The sequence below is a fragment of the Erpetoichthys calabaricus genome, chromosome 13 (assembly GCF_900747795.2).
Source record: "Erpetoichthys calabaricus chromosome 13, fErpCal1.3, whole genome shotgun sequence".
NCBI lineage: Eukaryota > Metazoa > Chordata > Cladistia > Polypteriformes > Polypteridae > Erpetoichthys > Erpetoichthys calabaricus.
In genome coordinates this window covers 26042534-26060681 of record NC_041406.2, presented here as the reverse complement: position 1 = coordinate 26060681, position 18148 = coordinate 26042534, and the positions used below count along the sequence as shown (strand labels likewise).

The 18148-nt window shown below is 41.2% G+C and overlaps 1 protein-coding gene across 1 annotated transcript in view; it reads right to left on the bottom strand.

Moving 5' to 3' along the window:
- khdrbs3 (KH domain containing, RNA binding, signal transduction associated 3) overlaps nt 1-18148 on the bottom strand; it is a 541731-nt gene that overhangs the window by 160501 nt on the left and 363082 nt on the right. The window contains exons 4-6 of the mRNA XM_051936013.1: nt 6764-6910; nt 2407-2540; nt 1747-1936 (exon numbers count right to left, since the gene is read on the bottom strand). Coding sequence (XP_051791973.1) covers nt 1747-1936; nt 2407-2540; nt 6764-6910 — 471 coding nt within the window. The remainder of the gene's footprint in view (nt 1-1746; nt 1937-2406; nt 2541-6763; nt 6911-18148) is intronic.

Below are 18148 nucleotides of genomic sequence, written 5' to 3'. Positions count from 1 at the left end.
GGTGTGGTGATGAGGGCTCTGCATAACACAAGTAGAGACTGAGTGAGGCAGACAGAGCTAGCAGGTTTTGCTATTGCTTACAAGGCAATCCCAGCACAGTTAATGGAAGTCCCACCTTTAGGGTAATGCTTTAGGAAAGATAATTCTGAGGGGCCTAGTAATAAACATTTACTAGACATAACAGACATTTACATTTATTTGCTTAGCAGTTACTTTTATCCATTGCAACTTGCAAAAGAGGTCAGCATAATTGAGCAAACATCAGACAAGTGTGAGACAAGGTGTTACAGTGTTGCAAGGTTACAAATTGATCACCACAAATGAAGAGCTCAGAACAAAAGGAAAGCTAATTACAATTCTTCAAATGCTTCTTACATATGCTTATTGAGTCAGAAATTTGAATGGAGGTGGGCAGCTTGCTCCACTAGCTGGTAGCTACACATGAGAAGAATTAGGATTGAGATTTGCTTACACACAGAGATGGTATCACCAGATGCTGATAATCAGAAGAACTAAGAAGTGAACACAGGAACTCACAAGTGCCTCCAAATATATAGCTCCCGGTCCATACTCTGTAGGCAAGTATCAAAGATTTGACAGGAAGCCAATGTAGTGATGTGAAAAGTGAAGTGACATTTGTTTGCCTTGGCTGATTGAATGCCAGACATGAATTCTGAATCAGCTGCAGCAGCTTGATGACACATGCTGGTACTCCTGCCAAACATCACAGGTTTGTGACTGATCACTGGCAGTTACCAAAGTGCAAAATGCAAAACCTGGGATTAATCGTTGTGTGATTCCATGACAATACACTTGGCACAGTCGGCAGGATTTGCATGGTGGATGAGTGGAGTGTTGATGGTGTTGTACAGTACAGTGGGGGCTGAGTAAGAGAGAAAGCACAGCTGAAGTCATCAGGAAGCACTCCGTTTTACATTGCATACAGCCCGTCTCTGCACAAACAGTTAACAGAGATCTCTTTTAGCTAACAATTTAGAGAAGCTCCTTCTGAGGAGCCCATGTAATCCAGACTTCTTGGGTTCACAGTTGACCTCCAGCAGTGACCACAGTACAAAACGCACAACCTGGGCTTGATTGTGGTTTGATTCTACAACAATACAGGCTGATTGTACAAAACAGTGTAATACAATTCTGTCATTTTAATGAAGAAGGGGGAGGAATGAAAACCAGTAAACATAAATTAGTGTTCTTGACAAATAAAAAAGCTTCCTGCTGGTCAATGTGCACAGCACGTCTTAAGAAGGGTTCTGTATTTGAATTTTAGTTTTGCTTTTGGCTTAGGTTGGGCATAAACTGTAATGTGGCTTTCAGGAACATATATGTCATCAGGAAATTGGACATTGGAAATGTGCATGCTGGAATCGACTCAAATGGTTCACATATTAAAGTATTTGCTTATGCATGTACATGTTTGCAACTGGCATTCATTTAAAAAAACAAACATTTTACTTGCACTGTCCTACTCCAATTTGTGGAGAAGCAAATATGTGTGTACTACATTTGCACAGTATCTATTGAACTTAAAAATCACCAACATAGAGCATGTGACCATATAAGATTACACAAGTTATAAAAACAGACCAAAAGTAATTACTACCATATATTAATACTGTATATTACTTTCTATAGTTAAATTTTGAGCTTAAGCTTCAAACACTTTTTAATTTTGAAAGTTGGCTGTATTTTTCTTCTTTTTTTAGTGACTCAGAATCAACATACACTTACATATTCTCCATAGGTCTCATGGGCTGGAGGTGGGGGATGTCTGAATCCGACTGGAGGTGGCACACCTCGAGCTCTCGGAGCAGGAATACCACGTGTCCGGGTTGCTGGTAATCGACCAGGTAAAGAGCCTCTGGGGGCTGGAGCTCCACGGGGCACACCTGCTTGGGGTGATGGGACCCCTCCTCGGCCCCTAACAGTAAAAGTATGGCAGTTACTAAGGAAGAATTTTAGGTAAAACAGTCTTTAATTCTTGAGCAAAACAACAACAGTTTATTTTTTGTATAGCCCAAAATCACACAAGGAATGTCTAAATGGGTTTGAACAAGCTAGACTCACTAGGAAAACAAAAAAACCTCCCCAAAAAAACTTCCAGGGAAAAAAATGGAAGAAATCTTGGGAAAGGCAATTCAGAGAGAGACCCCATCTGGGAAGGTTGGGTATGCAATAGATGTCAAAAAAAATGGGGTAAATACAACACACAAATCAAAATAAGCAAAGCGCAAAGGTCCAAAAATAAAATGTATGTATACATATTTTTAATATTTGCTTAGTTACTGTTTAGAAATTTTCCTTAACTTTTACTAATGGTGTATTAACTTACCTTTTATCCTTTGCAATACCAATCAGAATTAAGTGAGGACAATAAAGTGACAGTTTTACCTGGCAAGCCCTGTAGTTCCTCTGCTTCTTGCAACTGGTTTTCCCCTCACAGCTGGTGCTTCCGATTCCTCAGACCCTCCATTTAGATATGTCAGCTCTTGAAGTTGTGCTTGTCTGATTTCATCATTGTAATCCTGCAAACACAGGCACAGAACAGAAATTACAGAAAACACCAGTGCAGTCAAATCAGAATTACTGATTAGGCTGCTTGTGCTCTGCATTACTGCTTGCAACAGTGCATAGAAGTTAATTGCTTCAGGGATAGCAGACAGTGTAAGGAAATGTGAGGAAATGTTTGGAAAACTATTAATGCTGCTTTAATGAGAAATAGCACAAGCTACAGTCCACCACTGGGGTCCAGTATCCCAGGAACACAACCAAGAACTGGTTTTATAGGTGATCCAGAGTTAAGAGAATTCTACTGGAGCACAAAATCACAACTAAAATGGTAGACAAAGAAGTCTTTCTTGGTAATACAGATTAAACAGCACTTTAAAGAGGTAACTGTATAAACAGATAATTATAAATTGTTAGCTATTGTGGCGGACGGCTGGGTTCCATGCCCGGCCGAGACACCCCTTCGACATATGTTCTTGGGGAGCAACCATGGACTGTTCAATACCTCCCCCGGACGCTTGGTGTCAGCCTCCCTGGCTGACGGTGATGCCTCAGCTTCCCGCAGGGCTCCATGGGAGATGGAGTTCCCCACACCCCTGTTGGGATCTGGGGTGTCTGCCAAGGGGCGCTGCATGGGTCCCTGAGCCCAGCTGGACGAGTCTTCAGCCCCACCCGGATGTGCAACCAGAAACGGGTGATCAAGCACTTGGAGCATTTCTGGGTGGGCTATAAAAGGGGCCAGCAACCACCACTCAGTGGCCAGAGTGGGGAGGAGGAGAACGAAGCTTGACAGGAGGAGTGGTAGTGCCAGAAGGGAGTGTTGTGTTGGTGGATTGTGTTTTTGGGACTGTGTTGTGCCTGTGGGGTTCACGGGGAAGACGTGCCCCACAGGTGAAGAAAAATAAATATTTATTTTATTTTTACACGTGCCTCTGTATCAGTCTGTGTCGGGTCGGGCGCAATATGGCGCCATTGTTACACTATGCACACTGGTTGGATATTTCATATGCACTGTAGCCTTAAGATAATTTTCTTTAATTATACTGAGAGCAGTAAGAATGATAGTTTTCTTGCAGGAGCGAAATATTCTTGCTAATCCGAAAAAGAGGCTGGTGGGCCAAGGGAGGATGAAACGGACCTTCAGGAGTAGGGAGTCGGGCGGGGCTTCTTCACTATTCTGGTTTCACTACTATGTGGGCAGGGCCGCAGGGGCCATGATAGTTACTTCATATTTAAATGAGCAATTGTATTTCTATTCTATGAAGCACAATAAGTGGATTCTGAAAGTACTCAGACCCCCTGCATGCTTTATTGTGTTGTACATTTAATATTAAAATATATACATTTCTCACTTTTGCCCATCAATCTACATTCAATAAGCATAAAGACAAAGTGAAAACATGTTTTCAGAAAGGTTTACAAAGTAAATTAAAACCAAAAAACTGAAATCTCTTTTTATAGAAGGATTCAGACCCTTTGCTGTGCCACTCCAAATTGTGGTCAGGCGTGTCCTGTTTGCGTTACTTTTCCTGAGATGCATTTTGAACTTCATGGAGTCAACCTGTTGCCAACTGAATACATTGTACATTGTTTAGGAAAGGCACACATCAGTGTATAGAAGGTCCAACAATTAAGACTGCATATCAGGACAAAAATTGAGCCATGAAGTCCAAGGGACTCTCTGTAGACCTCCATGATTAAATTGTGTTGAGGCGCAGATCAGAGAAAAGCTTTGAGAGTTCCCAGGAGCACAGCTGCCTCAATAATTGGTAGAAAGACAAAGTTTGGAACCACCAGGACTATAACTAGAGTTGGCTGTCAGGCTAAACTGAGTAGCCATCCTAGAAGTGCTTTATTCAGGAAGGTAAACGAGAACCCAATGGTCACTCTAACAGAGCTTCTGGTTGACATAGGTGAACCCATCAGAAGGACAACCATCTCAGCAGCACTCCATCAATCAGGCATTTATGGTAGAGTGGCCAGCCTGCTTGGATCCTGCCGAATGGAATTTAAAGGAGTCTGAGAGTATGAGGAAAAACATTTTCTGGTCTGATGAGACAAAGACAGAACTCTTTGGGCAGAACACCAAACATTATGTCTGGTGAAGACCAGGTACTGCTCATCATCAACCTAATAATATTCCTACCTGGAAGCATGGTGGTGACAGAACCACCTTTCAGCGGCAGATACAGAGTGACTGGTAAGAATTTAGGAAAAGATGAATGCTGCCAAATACAGAGAGATCATTGAAGAAATCCTGCTCCAGAGTGCATGTGACCTCAAACTTGGATGACAGCTCACCTTGTAAAACTGCAGTGACCTTAAGAACAGTTGCTTTAGTTATTGGTCACTGCATGTGGGATGTGTGTGCTCACAAATCACCGTTTAATAAAATTGACATTGCTCCACTATGACGTCAGTGTTGATTCTCTTAGGGGTACCCAAACCCCCTGCTACGACTGTCAGTGGCGATTCTCCAAGGGCCGCTGATTCAACTCTCAGCACAACAAAGACCCAAAGCGTACAGCCAACACAACGTTAGAGTGAGATTAGGGAAAGTCTCTGACTGTCCTTGAATGGCCCAGACAAAGTCCAGACTTTATCCCCATAGGACATCTGTGGTCAGACCTGAAGATGGCAGTTGACAGATGTTTCCTATTCAGTCTAACAGATCTTGAGAGAATCTGTCAGGAGAATGGGATAAGATTGCTCAAATTCATGAGTGCAAAGCTTGTAGTGACAAACCCAAGAAGACTCAAAGCTGTAATTGCTATCAAATGAGTACTGAATCAAGGGTCTAAATGATTACATGACTAAGAGAATTTCAATTTTCTGATTGTTAATAATTTTTCAGAACTTTGCTGAAATGGTTATCGATTGTAGATTGATTTACAAAATGACAAATGTATCCATTTAAAAATTACATCCACAACTAGATAAAGTGGGCAGAAAGTGAGGGGAGCTGCTTACATTCTGAATTCTCTGTACATGTTGTTTATATGGGGGGCGGCACGGTGGCACAGTGGGTAGCGCTGCTGGCCTCGCAGTTGGGAGATCTGGGGGACCTGGGTTCGCTTCCCAGGTCCTCCCTGCGTGGAGGTTTGCATGTTCTCCCCGTGTCTGCGTGGGTTTCCTCCCACAGTCCAAAGACATTGCAGGTTAGGTGGATTGGCGATTCTAAATTGGCCCTAGTGTGTGCTTGGTGTGTGGGTGTGTTTGTGTGTGTCCTGCGGTTGGGTTGGCACCCTGCCCAGGATTGTTTCCTGCCTTGTGCCCTGTGTTGGCTGGGATTGGCTCCAGCAGACCCCCGTGACCCTGTGTTCGGATTCAGCGGGTTGGAAAATGGATGGATGATGTTGTTTATATTGTACTTCTCAGTCTGTGTATGTGATATTGAATAGTAACGTGGCTAAGGTACCAGACCTTAAACACAAAAGATGAACATTTAAATCTTGCCATTTGACTCTCGGCAAGACACTTAGCCTCCATGTGCATCAGATGTAAAAATATCTGTAAACAGTTGTAATGCGTCCTGATCACGCAAGTTGCCATAGATAGATAGATAGATAGATAGATAGATAGATAGATAGATAGATAGATAGATAGATAGATAGATAGATAGATAGATAGATAGATACTTTATTAATCCCAAGGGGAAATTCACAAAACACCTTAGATAAAGGTGTCAGGCAAAAATATAATAAAATGATAAATATCCTAGTCTGCACTGCCTTGTGATGGTGCCTTCTATTCATAGCATGATTTCATTAAATACCAATTGATCAATTGATACCCAGCACATTTTACTTCATTTTAATGGTTAACATGAGGTAACATCTTCATTGCAGACTTTTTCGCTTTTTCACCTTTAAGGCTGGGCTGAGTAAGTTGGAACAGACTCTCAAGGGCATGTGTGATCCTATTCATAATTAAGATCAATTTTGATTAATCTTTAAGGCACATTTAATCATCATAAAGTGCACAACAACTCACACACAGATTTATCTCCTGCATTGACGTGGCTGGACAGAAGATTAAAAATAACGGCTGTAGGAGAGGGCACTGAATTACTGACCTGGGAAATAGCTTTGGCATGTACGACATATTTTATGAGCAGTAAAACATGACATAACAACAGGATTGGGCCTTCTTCTCACACCCGTAATATGCGTTATTTTTTACCACTGTAATTTTCAGTAATTTAAAATAAAAAAATGCGTTTTTATGTGAATTTTCTTACAGGAATCAGGAATTTTTTTATCTCGTCCAGAGCATGTCCCATTCTGGCATAAGCTTCAGCAGGAGGAGCAAAGACTTCAATGAGAACATGGAGGTCTTCATTGAGATGCTGGTATTTAGCTTCACCGCTTTTTCGGAGTTCTTCCTCCTACAATAGAAGACAGATATTAACTGAAAACATATGCATTGTAAAATAACACTGCACTTCAAAATACAGTATATTGAATTTTTTTTCTGTACACTCCCATAAATCCGAGCCTACTGTGTGTTGAAGATAACAGCCATCAATAAACAGGATAGCTGCTGATAACACACTTTAAGGCATATGAATGAGATAAGAGTGTTGTGCCTCTCCTTTGTAAAATCAAGACCCTTTTTTATATTTGTTCAAAATAAAGAAATCTGTTCATCATTATCACTTCTGGGATTGAAGCAAAACATCCAGAGCTGTGCAATCAAGCAGACTTAAAATGGTAGAGCAACAACAAAGCCAAAAACATGTTTCGAGTGGTGAAGGTTAGCCTTAGATGTTCTTTTAAAAATGAAGCTACAGTAACAGGGCAAACTCAAAATGAAAATATCAGTAAAATCAAACCTATTTATTTATGATACATAGTGCAGATTGTAGCAGGGTACTTTTTCCAAGGTGTGCCTAGTTGGAAAATCAGTATGAAAAGGACATGCAGAATGGGAAGAGCCCCTCCAATGACAACTGTGCAAAGCTAGAAGCTCCTAAAAAGGCTTCAGCATTTTGTATTGTATTTTGCCTAACATATGCTAGTTAAAATGATACTGTGGATACTGAACAGATATGTTATTAGATTTTTATTATTTATTTGTAGAACACAGATATTAGAGATTTCTACCGAATCTGCTGAATTTTCTTAGAGGAAACAGGAATACAGATATACAATACTGTATTATTTATGTATTAAAACTTTAGGGGGAATTTTGGCTTCTTACAGAAGCTCTTTAAATAAATACAGAAATAGAAATAGAAATATATATATATATATATATATATATATATATATATATATATATATATAGTGGTGTGCGGCTGGGGGTGGTACCCAGCCAGGACGCCCAGGAGGACCGGAGGAGGGCTTATGCCTGCTCCAGACCACGAGGGGGCGACCACCCTGGTGGCTTTGGGGACCACGGGAACTGAGCTTAGAAGCTCAACCCTATAGTGGGCCTGTGGTCACCGCCAGGGGCGCCCCGATGCCTGGAGAGCCCTGGTCCTCAATACTTCCGCCACACCCGGGTGCGGCAGAAGATTATTGGGAGGCACCTGGAGCACGTCCGGGTTATTATAAAAGGGGGCTGCCTCCCTCCGTTCGATGGCTTGAGTCAGGAGTGGAGAAGACGAGGTCTTGGAGGAGAGGAGTGCAGGCAGACCTGAGACAAAGGCATTGGAAAGAAGGCCTGGAGTTTGGGGGAGTTTGGGGTTGTGTGTGACACCTTGTAAATAGTAAATATGCAGAAAAAACATGTGTTGGGTGAACTATCGGTGTCCGCCTGTCTGTGTCCGGGCCAGCATCCACAACAGTGGAGTATGTACACCTGATGAGCCCAGAATGAGGGCGAAACACGTGTCGTGTACTCTTTGCATTTATTTGACAGTAAACTATTGCAACCATTCTATGATCTGCTCTTCACAAACTGAGGGCACCGTGGCGGATGTTAGCAGATTGCTGGCCAACCACAAAGCGTTACCTGGTAGGTAACCACCCACACTAACAGATTGTGACACAGACTTTGAATGCCGTGAATATATATATATATATATATATATATATATATATATATATATATATATATATATATATATATCCATCCATCCATCCATCCATTTTCCAACCCGCTGAATCCAAACAGGGTCACGGGGGTCTGCTGGAGCCAATCCCAGCCAACACAGGGCACAAGGCAGGGAACCAATCCTGGGCAGGGTGCCAACCCACCACAGGACATATATATATATATATATATATATATATATACACACTATATGGTCTGAACACCCGAATTACTAAAAAGGAAGAAAAGTTTAAAGAAAGAAAAGAAAACTTCTGAGTTTTGCTGTTAGTATAAAGGAGCCCCCATTGCGTTTCTTGACACACTTCTGTTGAATGATTTGTTACCTGAAAGTCCTCAGTGTTCATTTGTCAGAGAGAGGATGTGCAGCACTGTTCATAATGGTACTCCATTTTGTTTTAATTCTCTTCTTTGCTTGTACCTCCAGGGGGTTGACAGTACATCTTATAACTGAGCCTGCCCTTTTAATTAGATTGTTGATTCAGTGGGCCTCTGTTGAAGTGTTGTTACCAGCTTAGCACACCACAGGGTAGAAAATCGCACCTGCCATCTCAGAGTTGTAGAAGATGTCACAAAGTCAAGGTATAATTCACACTCTAGTTTGTGTCTCCAGGTTGGATGGTGTATGGTCTGATCTATAATGTAAACTATTAGCAGTTACACACGGTACAGTCGTGGTCAAAAGTTTTGAGAGTGACACAAGTATTGGATTGCACAAAGCTTGCTGCTCCAGGTGTTTTTAGATCTTTTTGTCAGATATTTCTATGGTATACTGAAGTATAATTACAAGTTTTTCATAAGCTTCAAAGGCTTTTATTGACAATTACAGGTGCTGGTCATAAAATTAGAATATCATGACAAAGTTGATTTATTTCAGTAATTCCATTCAAAAAGTGAAACTTGTAAATTAGATTCATTCATTACACACAGATTGATGTATTTCAAATGTTTATTTCTTTTAATGTTGATGATTATAACTGACAACTAATGAAAGTCCCAAATTCAGTATCTCAGAAAATTAGAATATCAATTAAGACCAATGCAAAAAAAGGATTTTTTAGAAATGTTGGCCAACTGAAAGGTATGAACATGAAAGTATGAGCATGTACAGCACTCAATATTTAGTTGGGGCTCCTTTGGTCTGGATTACTGCAGCAATGCAGCGTGGCATGGAGTCGATCAGTCTGTGGCACTGCTCAGGTGTTATGAGAGCCCATGTTGCTCTGATAGTGGCCTTCAGCTCTTCTGAATTGTTGGGTCTGGCGTATTGCATCTTCCTCTTCACAATACCCCATAGATTTTCTATGGGGTTAAGGTCAGGTGAGTTTGCTGGCCAATCAAGAACAGGGATACCATGGTCCTTAAACCAGGTACTGGTAGCTTTGGCACTGTGTGCAGGTGCCAGGTCCTGTTGGAAAATGAAATCTGCATCTCCATAAAGTTCATCAGCAGCAGGAAGCATGAAGTGCTCTAAAACTTCCTGGTAGACGGCTGCGTTGACCTTGGTCCTCAGAAAACACAATGGACCAACACCAGCAGATGACATGGCACCCCAAACCATCACTGACTGTGGAAACTTTACACTGGACCTCACGCAACATGGATTCTGTGTCTCTCCTCACTTTCTCCAGACTCTGGGACCTTGATTTCCAAAGGAAATGCAAAATTTACTTTCATCAGAGAACATAACTTTGGACCACTCAGCAGCAGTCCAGTCCTTTTTGTCTTTAGCCCAGGTGAGACGCTTCTGACGCTGCCTCTTGTTCAAGAGTGGCTTGACACAAGGAATGCAACAGCTGAAACCCATGTCTTGCATACGTCTGTGCGTGGTGGTTCTTGAAGCACTGACTCCAGCTGCAGTCCACTCTTTGTGAATCTCCCCCACATTTTTGAATGGGTTTTGTTTCACAATCCTCTCCAGGGTGCGGTTATCCCTATTGCTTGTACACTTTTTTCTACCACATCTTGTCCTTCCCTTCGCCTCTTTATTAATGTGCTTGGACACAGAGCTCTGTGAACAGCCAGCCTCTTTAGCAATGACCTTTTGTGTCTTGCCCTCCTTGTGCAAGGTGTCAATGGTCGTCTTTTGGACAACTGTCAAGTCAGCAGTCTTCCCCATGATTGTGTAGCCTACAGAACTCGACTGAGAGACCATTTAAAGGCTTTTGCAGGTGTTTTGAGTTAATTAGCTGATTAGAGTGTGGCACCAGGTGTCTTCAATATTGAACCTTTTCACAATATTTAATTTTCCGAGATACTGAATTTGGGACTTTCATTAGTTGTCAGTTATAATCATCAAAATTAAAAGAAATAAACATTGGATTAAACATCAGTCTGTGTGTAATGAATGAATCTAATATACAAGTTTCACTTTTTGAATGGAATTACTGAAATAAATCAACTTTGTCATGATATTCTAATTTTATGACAGGCACCTGTACATTACGTTTATGCAAATAGTCAATATTTGCAATGTTGGCCCTTCTTTCTTTTTCAAGACCTTCGCAATTCGCCCTGGCATGCTGTCAATCAACTTCTGGGCCAAATCCTGACTGATGGCAGCCCGTTCTTGCAGAATCAATGCTTGGAATTTGTCAGAATTTGTGGCTTTTTGTTTGTCCACCCACCTCTTGAGTTCTCAATGGGATTAAGGCCTGGGGACTTTCCTGGCAATGGACCCAATATTTCAATGTTTTGTTCCCCGAGCCACTTAGTTATCACTTTTGTCTTATGGCACAGTGCTCCATCATGCTGGCAAAGGCATTGTTCGTGACCAAACTGTTTGTGGATGGTTGGGAGAAGTTGCTCTTGGAGGATATTTTGGTTCCATTCTTTATTCATGGCTGTGTTCTTAGGCAAAATTTTGAGTGAGACCACTCCCTTGGCTGAGAAGCAACCCCACACATGAATGGTCTCAGGATGCATCACTGTTGGCATGACACAGAACTGATGGTAGTGCTGACCTTTTCTTCTCCAGACAATCTTTTTTCTGGATGCCCCAAACAATTGGAAAGGGGATTTGTCAGAGAAAATGACTTGACCCCAGCAGTCCTCAGCAGTCCAATCTCTGTACTTTTTGCAGAATATCAGTCTGTCCCTGATGTTTCTCTTGGAGAGAAGTGGTGTCTTTGCTGCCCTTCTTGACACCAGGCATTCACACCTGTCTGCTGCCAGGCTCTGCACTGGTGGTGCCCCCCTGATCATGAACCATGAATAAAGAATGGTACCAAAACATCCTCCAAGAGCAACTTCTCCCAACCATCCAAGAACAGTTTGGTGACTGTTTAGTCTTGGTAGAGTAATATGTTGCTCTACTTTCCCCTTTTGTAGTATTAATATGTAGCCTTTGTCAGAATGCCTAATCTCACAGACTTACCACTGTTTATAAGGTATTATAGTATATAACTTATCCCCACCTTCCCTTCTATATCTATAGGCAATTAGGTGTAGTAAAAAGACAAGCAGGAGTTAAGTTACACATAAAATAATGTATTATTGATAATATTAATAAATAATAACAATATGCAAAGTACATTTGAATATTGGCAACCATACAACCTGATTAAATGGTGATATGTAGTTTCAGGCGGCACACAGACTTGTAGTTATTTAAAATGTCTCTAGTTAAAGCATCATTCAGCTTTCTTCAGAACAGGCCGTATGCCTGTTCCAATATGGCTGCTAAACTGTGGTCTCCATTGTGTTGTCCTTTCATTTCATGGTTTGTTGGTCTTCATCATCAGAGGTTAGTAAGAGATGCTTCTTTCAGATGTTAGTTAGAGAGAGAATGTGGTTGAACAAGCAGATTTATAGATTCTCTGTCCAACCCCTACAGCCAATAGGACATCATGGTACTTATAGAAGCCATTTCTTATAGAAGCCATTTCCAAACAGCCATGCTTCAGACCAATGGGGCAACACCTGGCATCCCCCAAAACCATATGGCAGCTTGGCTTCCTTGCGGGGGTTTAAGGCACACCCTCCCCCAACTCTGTCGTAAAATTCAGAGAGGCCCATTCCTAAAAGGGGGGGGGGGGTTTAAAACACTAAATTACATTGCTTTGCCTAAATTACAATTAAAGACATACAAAATATTAAAAATCTCACATCACAACAGTGACCAACAATGCCCCTGCCAGCATAATGGAGCACTGGGCCATAAGGCAAAAGTGACAACTAATTGGCTCGGGGAACAAAATATTGAATTATTGGGTCCATGGCCAGGAAACTCCCCAGACCTTAATCCCATTGAGAACTCAAGAGGTGGCTGGACAAACAAAAAGCCACAAATTCTGACAAACTCCAAGCATTGATTCTGCAAGAACTGGCTGCCATCAGTCAGGATTTGGCCCAGAAGTTGATTGACAGCCTGGCAGGGCGAATTGCAGAGGTCTTGAAAAAGAAAGAAGGGCAAACATTGCAAATATTGACTCTTTGCATAAACGTAATGTAATTGTCAATAAAAGCCTTTGAAACTTATGAAATACTTGTAATTCTACTTCAGTGTCCCATAGAAACATCTTACAGAAAGATCTAAAAACACTGAAGCAGCAAACCTTGTGAAAACCAAATACTTATGTCATTCTCAAAACTTTTGGCCACGAATGTAGAGCAGGGCAGAGAAAGAGTTTCTTTTTATTATTTTATTTTGTTGAGAAAAGCAGAATCAGATTCAAGTGCACTTTTAATGTATTATCTAATCAGCATTTTCAAATCTACCTTTCCTTCAAAATAAAGGGAAAAGTAAAAAAAAATGTAGATAGTTAAAAAAAAAATCTAAGTGATTTGAAGGTTTACAGTGAATTATTATGGTCAACAGCTACTTCACACTGTGCTATTTGAAAAGAGAATTGAAGTGCTAACATGTGCTGAAAAATTACTGAGCTGTTTTTTTTGATACATAAATGTATTTCTTAATGTGTTCTCTTGTACAGGACTTTGCTTTTCCATTTTACTTCAAAGTGGACACCTCCAAATGAGCAGAGTGACACAGAAAGCAGGCTGTATGGTGAAGGCTGCCAAGCTCCATCAGATATTACACCACATAGGGCTAATATAGGAAGGGGATTTTTGATAACTTAGATGCCACTTGGGGATTAGGTGAAAAGTGTAGTTCATAATATACAACTTTTATATTTACATTTATATGGACAGCAGATGCTTTTTTTTCCAGTGACTCACAAAAGAGGTCAACATAATTGAGTAAATATTAATTGGGGGATTATTTGGGAACTTGTGTTACAGGACAAGGCTACAAAATTGATCATCACAAGTAAAGAGGGGTGGCACGGTGGCACAGTGGTAGCGCTGCTGCCTCACAGTAAGGAGACCTAGGTTCGCTTCCCAGGAATCTCCCTGTGTGGAGTTTGAATGTTCTCCCCGTGTCTGTGTGGGTTTCCTCCGGGTGCTCCGGTTTCCTCCCACAATCTAAAGACATGCAGGTTAGGTGCATTGGCGATTCTAAATTGTCCCTAGTGCGTGCCTTGGTGTGTGTGTGTGCCCTGCGGTGGGCTTGCGCCCTGCCCGGGGTTTGTTCCTGCCTTGCACCCTGTGTTGACTGGGGTTGGCTCCAGCAGACCCCCGTGACTCTGTGTTAGGATATAGCGGGTTGGACAATGACTTGCTGACTGACTGACAAGTAAAGAGTTCAGAACAAAATATAAGCAAGTTATAATTCCTAGGTAACAAATCCTAACAGCTAATATCAGTTAGACAGAAATTCACCAAACAAAAGAGTCTTCAAATGGTTCTTAAGCCCAATGAGGGAATCAGCAGTTTGAATAGAGGCAGGCGGCTTGTTCCACCTGCCAGGAGCTACACATAAAAAGAATCTGGACTGAGATTTCGTGGCATCACCAGGTACTGTTCATAAGTAGACCTGATTGGATGAGAAAGATCAGAGGACCTCACAAGTGTCTCCACATTATATATATAATATATATATATATATATATATATATATATATATATATATATATATATATGCATCTGGAAAGTATTCACAGCGCATCACTGTTTCCACATTTTGTTATGTTACAGCCTTATTCCAAAATGGATTAAATTCATTTTTTCCTCAGAATTCTACACACAACACCCCATAATGACAACATGAAAAAAGTTTACTTGAGGTTTTTGCAAATTTGTTAAAAATAAAAAAAATTGAGAAAGCACATGTACATAAGTATTCACAGCCTTTGCCATGAAGCTCAAAATTGAGCTCAGGTGCATCCTGTTTCCCCTGATCATCCTTGTGATGTTTCTGCAGCTTAATTGGAGTCCACCTGTGGTAAATTCAGTTGATTGGACATGATTTGGAAAGGCACACACCTGTCTATATAAGGTCCAACAGTTGACAGTTCATGTCAGAGCACAAACCAAGCATGAAGTCAAAGGAATTCTCTGTAGACCTCCGAGACAAGATTGTCTCGAGGCACAAATCTGGGGAAGGTTACAGAAAAATTTCTGCTGCTTTGAAGTACCCAATGAGCACAGTGGCCTCCATCATCTGTAAGTGGAAGAAGTTCGAAACCACCAAGACTCTTCCTAGAGCTGGCCGGCCATCTAAACTGAGCGATCGGGGGAGAAGGGCCTTAGTCAGGAAGGTGACCAAGAACCCAATGGTCACTCTGTCAGAGCTTCAGGGCAACTCTGTGAATGTCCTTGAGTGGCTCAGCCAGAGCCCAGACTTGAATCTGATTGAACATCTCTGGAGAGATCTTAAAATGGCTGTGCACTGATGTTTCCCATCCAACCTGATGGAGCTTGAGAGGTGCTGCAAAGAGGAATGGGCGAAACTGGCCATGGATAGGTGTGCCAAGCTTGCGGCATCATATTCAAAAAGACTTGAGGCTGTAATTGCTGCCAAAGGTGCATCGACAAAGTATTGAGCAAAGGCTGTGAATACTTATGTACATGTGATTTCTCAGTTTTTTTATTTTTAATAAATTTGCGAAAACCTCAAGTAAACTTTTTTCACGTTGTCATTATGGGGTGTTGTGTGTAGAATTCTGAGGAAAAAAATGAATTTAATCCATTCTGGAATAAGGCTGTAACATAACAAAATGTGGAAAAAGTGATGCGCTGTGAATACTTTTTGGATGCACTGTATATATATATATATATATATATATATATATATGCCACCAGAGGGCGCTCCACTGCCCAACCCCGACACATACAGAAGTCTAGCCACACAACACAGGTTTATTGCTGTGGGAAAGCTCTTTTGTCTCAATCCCTAAACAACACAGCACAGTACAAGCACCATTATCACAATGCAAAAGAATCCTACTTCCTTTCTTCTCTTTTTGTAGTTCCGCCTCCACTCCTCTTCTGGCAAACTTCGTCCTGTTCCATCCAACTCCAGCTCCCTGAGCGAAGCGAGGAGGCTCCTTTTAAGCTGGTCCTGGGAGTGTTCTAGGTGGCTCATTCATCAGACCTGGAATCACTCCCAGGTGCAGTGAAAGCCCAATGTAGGGCTCTGTAGCTCCCCCTGGTGGCCCCCATGGAACCCAACAGGGCTATCCTAAACTCCAACTCCCATGAAGCCCTGCTGGTATTTGTGGAGCCACAGTAGCCCAGGGGGGCTGCCCTCTAGAGGTCCAGGGAATGCAGGGTCCTGTGCACATCTGCTCCCCAAATCCATCCAGTATATCAGCCTCCCGGCCAGGCAAGGACCCTTACTATCTGTCACAATCTTCCCCTTCTTTCGGCTGCTCCCGTTAGGGATTGCCACAGCAGATCATCCTTTTCAAAATCTTTCTGTCCTCTTCATCTTGCTCTCTTACACTCATAACCTGCATGTCCTCTCTCACAACATTCATAAACCTTCTCTTTGGCCTTCCTCTTTCCTCTTACCTGGCTCTATCCTTAGCATCCTTTTCCCAATGTAACCAGCATACTGATATTAAAAGCTAGATTGGAAACTTATTTGAGTTCCTTTTCACCTTTCATAGAGTAATATTAATGCTTAGTATTGTTCATTTGGTATTAATAGATATATTTTTCAAATACTAATTATCAGTTACTACCGTATTGAGTATCTTTCAAAAAATGTTCACGTAACAACAGTCACAGACCCTCCACCACTAACACACATCACTCAATTCCATTTTCACATCACTTGAACTGCAATCTGCCGTATATGAAAGCTATTGAACCACAACAAGCCTATTTGTGCTCCGTCTTTTGCCCCATTGTAAAGTGCTGTTTAAAGGCACGTAACTAATTTAGTCTACTAACACATGTAATTGCACTCTATTCTCGCTATTACTTTTGAACAGGACTCATTGTTACAAGACTATTTAATAAACACAAATGTTGTAACTGACTCTTGGAAGAAGTAAAAAACAAATCTGAAATGCTCCAACTTTTTAGTCGCTGAACGCACCTGAATGTTATGCCATGCGTACATCGTCTAACATCTTAGATGATGTTAATTAGCAATGGCAAAATTGCACTGTGTAAATAAGGTGTGTGTGCGTGTTTATGTGAATGTGTGAGTGAGAGTGGTCTCTGTGATGGTCTAGAGTCCCGCTCTTTCCTGTTTTCAGCCTTTTGCCCAATCCTAGTGAGACAGCATTTGGCCCCCACAACTCTGAAATGGTTGTGGCCTACAGTTTCTGCGCAGTCCTCAATCTCATCTGAATGTTATGCCATGCACACATTTTCTAGCTTGTTTCATTTAGCTATCTTCTCGTGTAAAACACAATGCAAATCACAAAGACAAGTTTTGCTCAAAGCATAAATTTACTGTTTCTTTAAAATTTAAATTATCAGAGTGTCTCCCCTTCCCCATCTAGTGGCTAAGACGTATGCTGCTATAGGGAGCAGATGAACAGAAATTAAGTTTTCAGGTCCTACTGTGAGATTCTGAAGATTTACTGGCACACACAATGAATATTTTCAGACCCAGCTATATATTATGCACAATATTATTTATGTTTAGCTTTTTTCACACCATCTATTTTGCTTATAAGTACTTAATAGTAAAGACACACTGCAACTTCTTAATTTGCAGAAATATTTCATATTATTTGGAAATGTGTAAATATGTTGCACAGTTGGGTGCTTAAAATGTTTTCACATGACTGCTTCAGCGACATTTGATTTTATATTTTTATTTTTATTATCTGTATTTCAACTCAGCAGGCATAGCGAAGCAGTAGTTGGCACTGCTGCCTCGCAGCTCACAGCCCCGAGTTTGCACATTCTCCTATGTCTGTGTGGATGTTGCCCTTACACTCCTAAAGAGGTACAGGTTTGGTTAGAGACTTTATACCTTATAGCAATAAAAACAGAGTGTGTACAGGAGTGCGATCTGCTATAGACTCACACCCCATCCAGCACTGGTTCCTGACAGGACCTCAAACAGAATTAGCAAGTACAAAAAAAATAATGGGTAGCTAGTAAATCTTCATCTTGTTAATGCTTCTCAAAGATAGGTAATACAAAATAAAAATGGCACCACAGAATTCATATAAAAAATCTTAAAATGTATTTGCTGTATCATTTTTGGGAATGAATGGTGAAAATATAAAGCTCCTTGTAAGCTGTTGTTAAAGAAAAA